The 12863-nt window shown below is 44.5% G+C and overlaps 1 protein-coding gene across 7 annotated transcripts in view; it reads right to left on the bottom strand.

Annotated features, from left to right (window-relative positions):
* LOC26514230 overlaps nt 1–12863 on the bottom strand; it is an 88817-nt gene that overhangs the window by 16425 nt on the left and 59529 nt on the right. For 3 of the 7 annotated variants that reach the window (XM_032452986.2, XM_032452983.1, XR_006506911.1), the window contains 2 exons: nt 11216–11265; nt 9320–9379 (listed from right to left, as the gene is read on the bottom strand). In XM_032452986.2, coding sequence (XP_032308877.1) covers nt 9320–9379; nt 11216–11265 — 110 coding nt within the window. Of the gene's footprint in view, nt 1–9008; nt 9380–11215; nt 11266–12863 lie in introns of those variants that run through there. The other 4 variants (XM_044714191.1, XR_004310449.2, XR_006506910.1 and 1 more) reach the window with 3 other exon arrangements.

The raw sequence follows: 12863 nt of genomic DNA, 5'->3' as shown, positions 1-12863 counted from the left end.
AATTTGCATGCAGCAGTTGATGGTCTCGAGGGTCTGGGGCTTTGTCTTTATCCTGTGCACTCTCCCGAGGCAAGGACACTTACATCCAGAGGAGCAGCTGCCAGTTGGCAGCCGTATGGTGCCAATGGCTCTGGCTTGGCGATGCGAAAAGTGAAAATGCAGTTTCGCATAATTTGATCCCCTGCCCAACCACCAGAAATGGTTCTCTATTCGGTCCTGGGTCCTTGCAACGCTCCTTGTTGCAAGACAATGCCCGTTCTAATCATAATCATGGTTGCAATGTAATGGCACAATGCCAAGAGCCTTTCCTCCGCTTCTGCTCACCTCTCGTCATTCGCATCTCCTTCGGTGGTTGTCCTTCGCTTGAATTGCACTTTTTTATGGCATTGCAATTAGGGGTAAGCGCATCCATGCAAACACACACAGACTCACTCTCACACACACACAGTGACAGAGACGTAAGGGTGCAACGGCGGAGCGGGCTAAGGGTTGTTAATTATCTACCGAGGGGTGAACAGCGAACATGCCGTGCCAGAAATTATCTGAAAAATCCATATTGCAGTTCCCCGGAATGCTAAACAAATACTTTCTGCATTATCTCGCTTTGCCAGGCTTGTAGTTCTCCAACTCCAGAACTTTAACAAATAAAGCACTTGAGATGGAGTATTATTTTCCAATTCTATTGCTCAACCATTACTTCAGTTTAACCCTAAAGTATATATCTTCCCATAACTCAAAGTTGATGTTTTTAATTACAGTCTTTAAATAAAGTTCTCAGCTTAGTTTAAGCGTCATTTTGTTCGAAAATAAATAACTGCATGCTAAATCTTTTCAAAATCATAAACACGTCCATCCAAATGATCGACGATCTGTAAAAGCCAACCTCAGTTTAATATTTGTAATTATTCTAATAGATTCTAGCGGCTGGGGGTTGCTGGAAACTATTTAGAGGAACAATTTTTAATATAAGTCGAGGCCAGAATTTATTATCAACAAACGATTTATTAAATGAGAAAACCGACAATAAAATCTCCAGCCCCAATCCCGGTTCGAGTCACAGTGGAATGCCAAGGTGAGGGGGCGGCACAATGTGGGGAGAGGGAGGGGGAAGGGGAGGAGGAGGTCTAGGGTCGGATGGTCCATTGTCGTTGTATTTGCGCATTGTGCAGAAAAGTCGTAAAAATTTCTGCTGTCTACGGCCGAAATGAATGGGGGAAAATGAGAAAAAGGCCGCCCGGTCCAAAGTCAGAGTGATGTCGATTTTTTCTAGTACTTTTTTTTTGGGGCACCAGCCGCCAGGATGAGCAGCGGCCCAGCCCGGCAAACTGTTCTTGTAAACTTTACGAGCGCAAATATAATTCAAATGGTCGTTAATTGCAACAACACAGCAACGGCTTCGAGTCGAGATGGGCCGAAAGTGCCTCATAAATGGATTGAATACCCGTAGAGCCCGTAGAGCTGTGGAGCTGTGGAGCGTGGGCGGGGTTATATACCGAACGCACCCAACAAAAGCTACGGGGCCGGCGAAAAAGCTCCCCTTTTTCGAAAAATCGGCCAGAGTTTGCAGCGGAAAAAGCACAGAAGCAAAACAAAAGCAAACCCACCGAGCGGCAAGCACGTGGTTGGGACATTTCGTTAGAGATATGGTTCGAAATATCCCAAATTCGATACTGGGCCAGTTAACTGGCTTGGCGCAAAATGTCCCAAAGAGGTTGGCAGCCGAGGTGTGGTTGTGTGAGTGCCGGAGGGAAATTTCGGCGCACGTGCGTGTGCCGCACCAACACCAGCACACACCACCGTGTAAGCGGCAGGAGAGTTGCGCATGAACGGCACACCCATACACCGACAAAATAGCCCTCACAGATACGCCGTACGTGCGCTCACACAGATACTCGGCCGCATGGAGGCCGGATATCTGTGAGATACGCACAGATACAGATACCGCTGCCAGCTGCGTCGCTGCCGGCGTAGCAGCCGGCGTCGCCGTCGCCGGACCAGCGAGCGAGCGGCGTGCAAGAAATCGCTGGGCAACGGCTTCAAATGAACGCAAAACGTTGGAAAGCAAACAACCGCAAAAAAAGTCATCAGCTAAAAATAAAACTGCAACTTCGACAGTGAATGGTTCTAGATACAGTATCTGTGCTATAGTGTGCATCTTAAGTTTGTGTGTGCCGTTCAAATTAATATTACTTCACGTTCTTATTTTTGTTTCGACCAAACAAAATGTGAGGAGGAAGCTTTCCTGGCTTTGGTTTACCGTTAAGGCGCAGCGTGAAACAGGTTTGCATTTGTATCTTTTACCGCTGCATCTGTATCTGCGGGTGCGACGGTGTGCTGCTGTGCGTAAGTGTGTCTGTGTATCTGTGTGAGTGACACCCGCAGCTTGCAGCTTGCAAACCAGTTTCCGCACAATCCCCCTCGTATCTAAAGTATCTCTATCTATATTTTGCCTTTTTTTGCAGATCCCGTGCCGCTAGTCGCTATCCAGCTAGCCGTGAGGCCTAAACGCCGCCATAAACACCAAATAACAAATTTTCTGGCCGTTTTTCGTTTGACATGCGACAGATTGTTTGTCAAGCAAACGCTGTCGCATGTCAAGGTCTTATTAAGCATGGAGACGTGGAAGCCCCGTCGAAAGAGTCAACATGGATGGCTGTTTCAGCTGCTCGCCGCCCCGAAAACCAAAGTTCCCCAAATAGAGTTGACTGTGTGCGTGTGTGTGTGTGTGTGTGTGCGTGCCATTGACATTGACTTATGGCCGAGGGTGGGTGGAAGGAGCGGTGGGGGGGTTGGGAGGTCGACCCTTTGACAAAAACTTTGTGTTTTTGCTTTTAGACAGCTTTTTCTTTTGCTTTCCGTCTTCATCGTCGTCTTCTGCTTGCCACGCACATTTATGGTTTGTTTTGCTCACACACACACACAACATACACACACACACATTGAACTGCCTACGCAGCGAAAGAGAGGCATAGATGCGGAGCAAAAGAGACGGGGGGGCTATGAACGAGACTCGTCTGGGATGATAAACGCCTTGTGCCTTTTTGGCGGGTCCATGAATGAAACAATTGCCCGGAATGACTGACTGCCAGACAGATAGCTACAGAATGCCCATCTCGTGGCATCAAGGGGCTTCCAGGGGGGTCGTACTTAAAGGGGGACCGGAAAGCCGCCAGCAATAAACACTGTGCCACGACAAAAGTCTGATGAGGCAGGCCATGATGAAGTTCATCATGATGAGTACGATAATACCGGCAACTGAAATGATTTTCATTTGCACACTCCCCCTCGCCCAGCCTGTGTGGCTGCCGGCTCACAGCTTCGGTTTGCATTCAGTGGGGCAGGTTATTTATTGCACTCCTCCCATCGCCACTCCCTGGGGTAATCGATTTTTATTGCATTAATATTGCTTTTCGCATGATTTCTTCTCCATCTCGTTATCACTTGGCAGGTCTTCCCTCGGAGAAGCCTATGGAAGTGCTCTGGACTAGTTGGTGAGTTATGGTTATTTTATGAATAAATTAATATTAAATATAGCTTATTTAATAAGAGGAATTAATATAAATATTCCAGCTTTTATACCTTATAGTATATACCTTATAGAATGATATTGGTTTTTATCCCTTATATAATCAAATATTAGAGCTCTTAACTTTATTATCACATCAGTCTATAATTCCCACTTCTTAAAAGACCCCTAAACCATGCCTTTAGTTAACAGAACGCCCAAAATCACCCAAAGAACATTCTCACGGCTCATGGGGCGTATACGCAATATTTCTGTGCATTGAGTTTTTGGGCCGAAATCGGTCAAGCTGCCACCTGGCTACTTATTAGCGGCACTAAATCAAACCAGACGGCTCAGACAGACAGTTAACGAGTGGTCCGGGTCGTAGCTGTATTTTTCACATGCGTATAAATCAATCAAGCAACGCCACGACTCCTCGGCCCAGACCCAAAGGTCGACGAATCCCCCTCGGTCGGGAAGAGAGATGCAGAGGTCGTTCCCTGAACTCGGAGATCAGTTACAAAACGACACCGGCAGACGACAGCCATATAGTTTAGTTTTACGACTGCCAAACGCATAATTACGCACTCCGGTACTCACACACGCAGTCGCACCTACACGAACGCACTTACAGGGGCGGTTTTTCACCGACACACCCATACAGGGACAGGGACAGGGCTAGAACAGAACAGAACAGAACCACCCCCTGGGGGAGGGAGCGATGCTGCAAAATGGCAAACAGCCGGGTTGATTTTCTCTTCATTTATACGAATTTTGATTACGATATTCGGGGATTTTTTGTGATGCGAACAGATGCAGGCGTGAAGCACGAAGTCGGACGGGCACATGTGACATATTCAGAACCATACAGTGGGCATTCGATATATGTAGTTAACAGTGTCTGTGTTGGGTTTTGGATCTCATTCAATTTTCATGGCTCTATAAATTTTAAAATGGGTGTTCAAGCTTTAGTTATGCCTCAGTGTCTTAAAAAAGATGTTTGTAACCAATTATAGGACATCTTTTTCTTTTAAAATAAATTTTCAATTATTGTAGTATCCCTCCATAGACCGCCAGACAATATGGCGTTGCGAGTTTTGATTATTGCGAATTATCAAGCTGATTTCAGGGGTTGCTGGGTGATTATTTTGGATGGGATGGCGGCCTGGCCTACCCACAACCATAATGGGATGCCTTAGAAGTGCCAGAGTTGCGCACAATTTACATGTGTGGCTAACGCCCTCAGACATTAAATTTAATGCCCAGGGTCTCGGGGACCGGCGAGTTATCAAATTGCCGAGCGCGTCTTGAACCTTGAATGCATAAATAAATTGCTGACAGACAGTCGGGTCTGCGACTTCTAATTTGGCCATTCAAATTGCAGCTCAGACAAGAGGCAATCATTATGGCTGCCCGACTGCTGCTCCATGGAGCATAAATTGCACACTAATTGTGTCCATTTCTGGGCGTTGCTTGTGTTCGGGACAGACCGCTGAGCCACCCACCCAGGCAGCCGACCACCCATTAGTCGTTTTAATAAAACAAAATAAACTAAAATACAGTGGCGAACTATGTGCGCTAGTGTCGTGGCTATCTCCAAGCTCCGACCGAGTCAAAGTCCCAGCCTGAAATTCAGTCTGTGTCTCTGAAAGACCTACCCCCTCCCCTATTCTATTTGGGAATTCTCCTCTGCCGTGACTGTCGCCATCGTCTCGTGTTTAGTTTGGGTGTGAAATCTAATTTGAAAAGTTTGTGTAGTCATTTTGATGCCGGAGCGCACTCAGCAGCATATGCTACCCACCGCTCGGGTTTTCTTTTCTAATTTTGTTTGCAAGTCATTGACGCAATATTGCCCAGCTCCAGCTCCAGCTCCACTCCAGTCCCCAATCCCTCCCCTCCCAGCCTCTATTTGCTTTCCCGGAGCAGTTGTGTCCACCGGCTGCTACTCGAAAATTTTACAAGAACCGCACCGAGCACATTCGCCCAGACATTGAATGCGAAGCATTCTGAAATTTAAATTAGAGTTCATATCAAATGCTAGTCTTGTAAAGAGTATCGTTTTGGCAAAGAATTAATAGGAAAAATGATAATTTAATAAATAATTGAGGACCGACTAAAACTAATTTAAAACTCAAGCCCCAATAAAAGAATTCTCATTTCAAGATAAAAATCCCTTTGTCAGCGCTTTGAACTCTTGAGTTCTCAACAAAGTCGATTCGAGGTGAAACAAATTTGAAAACTAAATTAAACTTCAATTCCTGAGACATAATCCCCAATGGGCGATAAAGAAATATACGCGTAGGTCCTCGCCCGCAAGAATGAAATAGAACAGAGCAGAATAATTGAGAACCAAAAAAAAAAGGTGGAAAAAATGGAAACTCATTTGGGAACTACGCCCCAAAGACGTCGTCCAAGTGCAGAGGGGGCGGGGCCGGGGCGGATGCTCTTGTGTTCCCTGAAAAGTTTAGAATTGTGTTGGATCCTGGTATTTTTTTGTGTGTGGGTGTGGCTGGGAAGGATGCTGAAAAGGAAGGGGGCTGCGGCTGCTGCCAAGCGTGGAAACAATCAACTGAAAGCGTTGATGGCGACGACTGCTTCGACTGCTTTTGCGGTCCAGGGCAGGTGAAACCGCAAGGGAGTGGGGCCCTGGGTCGGAGGCGGGAATTGCGAAATGCGGAATCGGAATGCGTCTGCTGGCAACAATGGCGCAATGGCGTCTGTAATTTCGAGCAATTGTTTCCGTTCCCCGGCGAATCCATTGTCTGTGCGTCCCGGTGAAACGAAGCGTGCATTTAACACCACATGCCGCAAAGGACTCATCGCATCCGTACTGAACGCAGCATCGCTTAGCACCTTTGGCCAGAATGGCAGAATGGCAGCGATTTGCCATAAAGTCACGTTCCACCGAATCGGGCGATTTGGCGAACAAGGATTTCGGGCGATGGACATTTGAGCATCCCCCCAAGGATGTTTTACTGACTCGCACCCATACGGCTCGTTGGTCCGCCAAATTGTCGCACATTCTTTGGGGGCGGTTCTCCAACTTCCCGCTCCCAGCTCCCAGCTGCCCCAAAAGCCAGCAAAAAATAATTCCCCCAAAAACCTGGGTCCACTACTCGTTAAGCGAGCGGATGCCCATCCCAATATTATATGGTACATAGTACATTCCTCTGGGAGTCGCCGTTTTGCATCGGAATTTGCTTTGCCAAATGCCGCCATTTAGGGTTGTGCCAATAAAAAAATGATATTTATGGTTGTAACGGCCGTTTTGTGTGTACGCCCTCCCCACCTTTGGAGTTGTCCTGCCACCCTCCTACTACCCTCCCCAAAATGTCTGCCAAGGCCCAAAAGGAACTGTGCCTAAGCACAGTGGTTCGAAATCCAATGAATGATGAACGAAAATGTGTAGGGTTTTAAAAGGATATTTAATATTAAAAGGTATCAGCTGGGAAGTTTTAAGACTTTGAACTTCTATTTGTAATTATTTTTAGGGGCTCAAATTTGTAATAGTAGTTAAGTTAAAAGGAAATAGCATATTGGCTGAGGTTTTCAGAAATCAGCTAAAAAATAAACTTCAAACTTTGTCATTAGTTTTATGACTTCATTGCCGATATGTGTATCCTTTATTATTGCTTTTAAAATTAAAAATATATAATATTTTAAGTTTTGAACTGCGTCTCTTTGAACAGAACCCACTGTTTTTCGGGGGGTTGTCTCGGCGCACAAATGAAATCTCACGGGCATAACGAGCTCATGACTCTTTGCCGGCAAGGGTTGGGCGCAGGAGTCAGGAGCCAGGCCCCAGGACCCTCACACACATACCCAGAAACAAGGCAGCTTGTGGAAATACATAGGCAAATGTATAGTGGCTGAGACTTGGGCACATACACATAGAAAAATATGGCACGTACTCCCCGAGAGCCATAAGTTTACGTTTTATATCGGGCAAACTGTGCAATATTATAAATTTTGAATTTTATCTCAGGCATTAGATTGCCAGAGAGTTGCCTGGTTGGCTGTGAAAGTCTCCTTTCTCCCTTGGCTCCTTTTTGGCCTGCTCCTGCCAGCTGTGTGTGTGTGTGTGTGTGTGTTGGCTGGGAGGCCGCCCCTTTCTTGTTAGGGATTAAATGAAAGGACGTGCTCGTGAGCGCAAGTAGGGGCTCCCAAAAGGGGGCAGGGCAGGTGGGTAATGGATGGCAACAAAGGGTGATTATCGCGATTGGCGAAATAGTGGCACCGGGTGGCGGGAATATTAATGCCAGGTATCTGGGAGCTTGGAACTTTCTGCGTTGCGTCGTAACTTCTTAAACTTACTGTTCACCGAAAGTCTTTTCTTTTTGATATTTTCCAGCAGCCAGGAGTCAGCAGAAGTCGAGAATAAAGACGGACTGAAGGCACGTCTTACATATGTGACAAGTGCCGGGCTAAACGTCTGAGGTTATCGCAATCATTTTCGATTCTCTATCCGGAGCTCCCGTTGAAAACTCGATGAGCCAGCCAGTCAGCCAGCCAGCCACCACCAAAGGAAAGGAAATGGGCTCGGGCACAGGAATAGACACAGGACACAGCGGCCGGAAGTGGCTGTGGGCAGGAGGAAAATGCCTGTGAAAAGCGGCATACGAGTGCGAGTGAGACACGAGCGGTCGGCCCGAAAGGAAACGACAATTACGAGGACATGCCGGCTGCTTTCCTGCTTTTCCTGCCAGCTCGTTTCAGTTGCGGCCGTGCAATCGTCGGGTCAACAACGCCGCGACTCCCAGACTCCCGGAGTCCAGTGTCGGAAATATATCTTTAATTGCAGCACTAGAACATTACGGAGGATGGTGATTTTGTGCAACTTCGTATACGTATACTGAATGTATCCTGAGTGTATCCTATCCGGTATACCTTCAGTATACGTAACACGAGGTAACACCTTCAACGCGGGACGTGAAAACTTAATATTCTGAAATATTTAAAACACTAAGCACTTTTATAATAGAATTAAATACAATTTAAACACTTTTCACTGAATATTTTTTAAGTTATCACTTTGTAAATATATGGATTGAATAAAATATTTTTGGAAAATGATATCATATATGATTGTGGCTTTTACTGGATGGCTGGGGGAAGTACCCGCAACCTGTTGATGCGGCTTTTTGTTACCAGATGATGGAACAGCTGACTTGAACTTGCCCCACCAGGCAATTATGCAACAATGTTGATGGATTCGCCCAAGGATATTCGCTTGTTGATACAAGAACATATATTTTCATTCAAAATATTTTTCGAACAGAACCAGAAATAAATTATTTCGCTTTTACGACTTATTGACGACATAAACAAATCTTAACTGTCGTTAAAATTAAATTTAGTATTCGCGATAAAACATTTCTGGCCTCATCATGCATTTTTCAACACAATAAATTAATTATGAGACCATGAATAATTTTTTTGTGGCAAACGAACGGACCATTGGGGCCCATATACTTTATTATAAAATTAATTTTTTGCGTTTTTTATGAGCTATTTGGTTGAATGATCTATATCTTCCATGCATTCTATTGTGTTTAAGAGAACAATAAACAAAACCAGTAAGAAAACACAATGTGCGGTTAATGTTGGTGTGATTTTTATTTGAAAAACATATAGAAAAATATAATCATTGGCAGTAAAATTAAGAAATAATGCGGCAAAAGAGGTATAACTCAAACACTTTGTTGCATTTATTTGGATTTTATATGCATTTTGTCTTGTTCGATTTTACTAGCGCCATAAACGGCCAGTTGCCGAACCTGAAAAGCGCCACCTCTTGAGCAAGGCCGTACTTACCCACACAGTCTAGTGCGCACAATCAATTGTGAATGGAAATCGGGGTTGAAATATAGTTTCCTATAAGAATAGTATTGCAAAAAATAAAATTCGCAATTTTTATCGAAAAATAGTAGAAACTAATTTATATTTTTTAAATTATAAAATATAAAAAATAAATATTTAAAATGCTAAAGATTTGGAGAGGTTTGATTTTATCTATATAGCCTTGCTCTTAAAGATACCAAGTTAAATTTTAAAATTTATTTTTGGGATCGTTTCTTTTAGTCCTCTGATTTTCAGCGACATATTGTATCTTTAAGTTGCCGGTCGCCAACCTCAGCTGGCGACGAGCGCTCAAAGCCGAGCATACAAAGTATCTGAGAGATACCGGACCGGCTAGTTGGTTGGAGGAGGGGGTGGGGCAGTGGACAACCGCAACGGAGGAGATAACGAAACCAAAACGAACAAAAAATAATAAAGAAACTTGCTCGACAACAACAAGCAAATGAATTTATGAGCATGCTCAGCCCGTCTCCCTCTGCCTGCCATCTCTGTCACCCACTCCAACCCCCGGCCAGCCCCGTTACCATGGCAACAATGGCCGCTGCGAAGGAGCGAGCAAAGCGGAGAAAGAGAACATTTAATTCGGCCATACTGGATTTTGGACATGCTGTCATTGCTCTCATTTTAGTTTTTCCTTTTCCTTTTTCGTTGTCCGCTTTTCGGGGTGGGTTTTCGGTATCTGTCAGTGCGTCTGCTCCGTTCATCTTAGGGCGTTTGCCGGCGTATCTGTATCTGTCTCTGTATCGAGTATCCCAATGTATCTGAGTATCTGCATATGGGTTCGCCGGTTCCGCCGGCTTTCGCTTTAACCTTTGACTTAATTTCCCGGCTCATAGCACGGCTTTTGGGGCACAATCATGGCATGTTAATCCCTTATTAATTTTACGATCTCGCAGCCCCGAGGCCGTGTGCTAAACACGTCTTTAAAAGCAAATAAATCAATTTCATGGCGTCTGAGCCTAGGGGGACTGGGGCCCACCTATCGATTCCCCAATATTAATATGCATCGAGAGGCTTATGGGCCTAAATGGCCATCGATTAACTATAAAATTGCCGATTTACGATTGCGCCCATAAAATCTTGATTCGCCGGAGTTGAAGTCAAATCGAATCGAATCGAATCGAATCGAGTGGAATCGTATCGGTCTCACGGAATGAGCACGGGGGACTGGGAGCTGGGTACTGGGCCCGTCCTTTCCTTTTTTCGTTTTCTTTGCGGTGGGGACTACATTATCTATAAATATACATAGCTAGTGGAATTTATGGGTGAGTCTAAACATGTCGAAAATTGATTTACGACCCATGAGTCGACAGCGCTAACGATGCGATCCAAGCCAAGTGAGTAAGATATTGGCGGAATGTCTCAGCTGAAGCACTAGCCGTCCCATATACCTATCCTTAAAATGATTGAGGCTCCATTAGCTATCCAAACAAGCCGAAATAAAAATATCTATTTAGAAGCAGAATGACTCTATGGTGAACTATTTTATTCGGAAAGGTGTGAACTTGTATAGTATGACCAATAAACGGATCACTAAAGTCAAAAATTATTACTTAGTTTAATGGATTAATCATTAATCTTTTTCATATTCCACCATTAAAATGGTAATAGCCGCCATTTCCTTTCTGGGCCCTAATTAGATTCGACAATCTCTTCAAAGACCGGCCCATGATTAAACCCATAATACTAAGGACATGCCACATAGCTCTGCCTCTTTACGACGCTGCTTGAAAATCTTAATGAAAATCAATAAAAAGCTGGCCTGCAATATGAATGCGAATGGGAGCCCATATCCAGATGTATAATAAAGCGATTACATATCGGCTGTTTATATCAATTGGCATAACTTACGAGTGCCCCGGGTATCCATCTGCCAGGCTCCGCGTCCGTCCCTCGGAGAACTGCAAGAGAAATGGAGAGAAAGATGGCATTAAAAATCTTTGCGTGGTCAGTAAAGTATATGCACATTGGAGACTCCAATTGTCAATTGATGGTCTGGGGGCAATTGCACTTATTCCTGATTTCCCGTCTCGACTTTGGACGCTGATAAGGCGCAATGAACCCGCGCGGCATCAATTTCAATAACTCGGAGACGGAGATTTTTAGGCAGCCCCCTAAAGCCGGGGGGATGGGTAATTTATGCATTCTTTGTTCTGTCTACATGCCACTCGTGATATTTTATTTAAAAAACAAAAAACAAAAAGCAATGTGCATGTAGTGTATAAACAAACACGCCAAACGTGCACTTGCCATGACAGACAGAAAACGAGGAGGGAAATGGGTTTGGGATTGGGATTGCGATTGTGGGATTGTGGTTGCGATTGCCGAGTGACCACAACAGCCTTCCTCTTTCCGAATATGTAAATGTTGTCAGTTGGCCGTAAGACATTCGAAATTGCCATAAATAAGCGGCCCACTGACAGGCGTCATTTTCAAATTCCTGCACAGGCGATACGAAAAAATTAACTCTGGGTAGGATGCGTCATTGGCGACCATAGATTGTATGCTTCCTCCGGCTGCTCAAGAGCCAGAATAAAGTACAGAAACCACGCACGTCATTTCAAAAATCGAGTGAATAAATAGGGGGGCTTATTCGTTAGGGCTAGATTCTTTTTTGCGACCTCGAAATCATAATTCAGGATTTTATGGCCTTTTAAGTGCCATTAAGTCAACTCTTTTCCTCGCCAGCGGCGTTTGCCGAGGCCACTTTCGTTTTTCCTTGAACGCTCGCTGCCGGCAATTAAACATTTTGTAATTGCAACTCTTTGACGTGGCAGAACGGAACCGAAACCGAAATGAAAACGATCGGAACGGCAACCGACCATCCCGTAGCGGGGCGATTTGTGATTTTTTAGATTTTCACTCTATTTGCGGTGCTGCGCCCACACAGATACTCCTTAAACACACACACAGCAAGGAGGCACTGCCTGGCAGCCATTAAAACGGCTTTATGGTCCCTAAAAACGAAAGCGAGAGTTTCGCCCAAGGAGTCGGAAGCCCAGGGCGGCGGAACATGTGTAGGAGTTTGTTTTCCCAATTCCCATTTATTTTTTTTCCTTGCCCGGCCGGCCCAGCCACGAGGCGGAAGGATTAATATTTTTATGGAGCACTTTTCTGGCTGTTGGCTGAGTTTTGCAACAAATTGTTTTATGGCTCGGGTGGGAGTTTTAACAAAAAATCTCTCAAACCTCCACCAGCGATATAAATTACAAGGGATTTAAATGCGAAAAATATATGACTTTTTTACTCAAATATTTTTAGATCAATGATTAAAAGATTAACTTATAAAATGCTTTCTAAAACTCTTTCGCAAAAAAGATCTATTTTTGTTCCATCCAAAACAAAACCAGATTTTACGACCTTATGCTAAAGTGTCAAATTAAAATTAAAGACCATAAATATAAAAAAAATCTGTTAAAACAATTTGAAGATAACCAAGAGATTTCAATGTTAACTGAGCGATTTCTATGCAAAATCGCTTTTTGAAAGTGTGAACCAA

This window comes from Drosophila ananassae, chromosome 2L, assembly GCF_017639315.1.
Source record: "Drosophila ananassae strain 14024-0371.13 chromosome 2L, ASM1763931v2, whole genome shotgun sequence".
Classification (NCBI taxonomy): Eukaryota; Metazoa; Arthropoda; class Insecta; order Diptera; family Drosophilidae; genus Drosophila; species Drosophila ananassae.
Note: the sequence above shows the minus strand (reverse complement) of the source record. Positions and strands in the feature narration are given on the sequence as shown.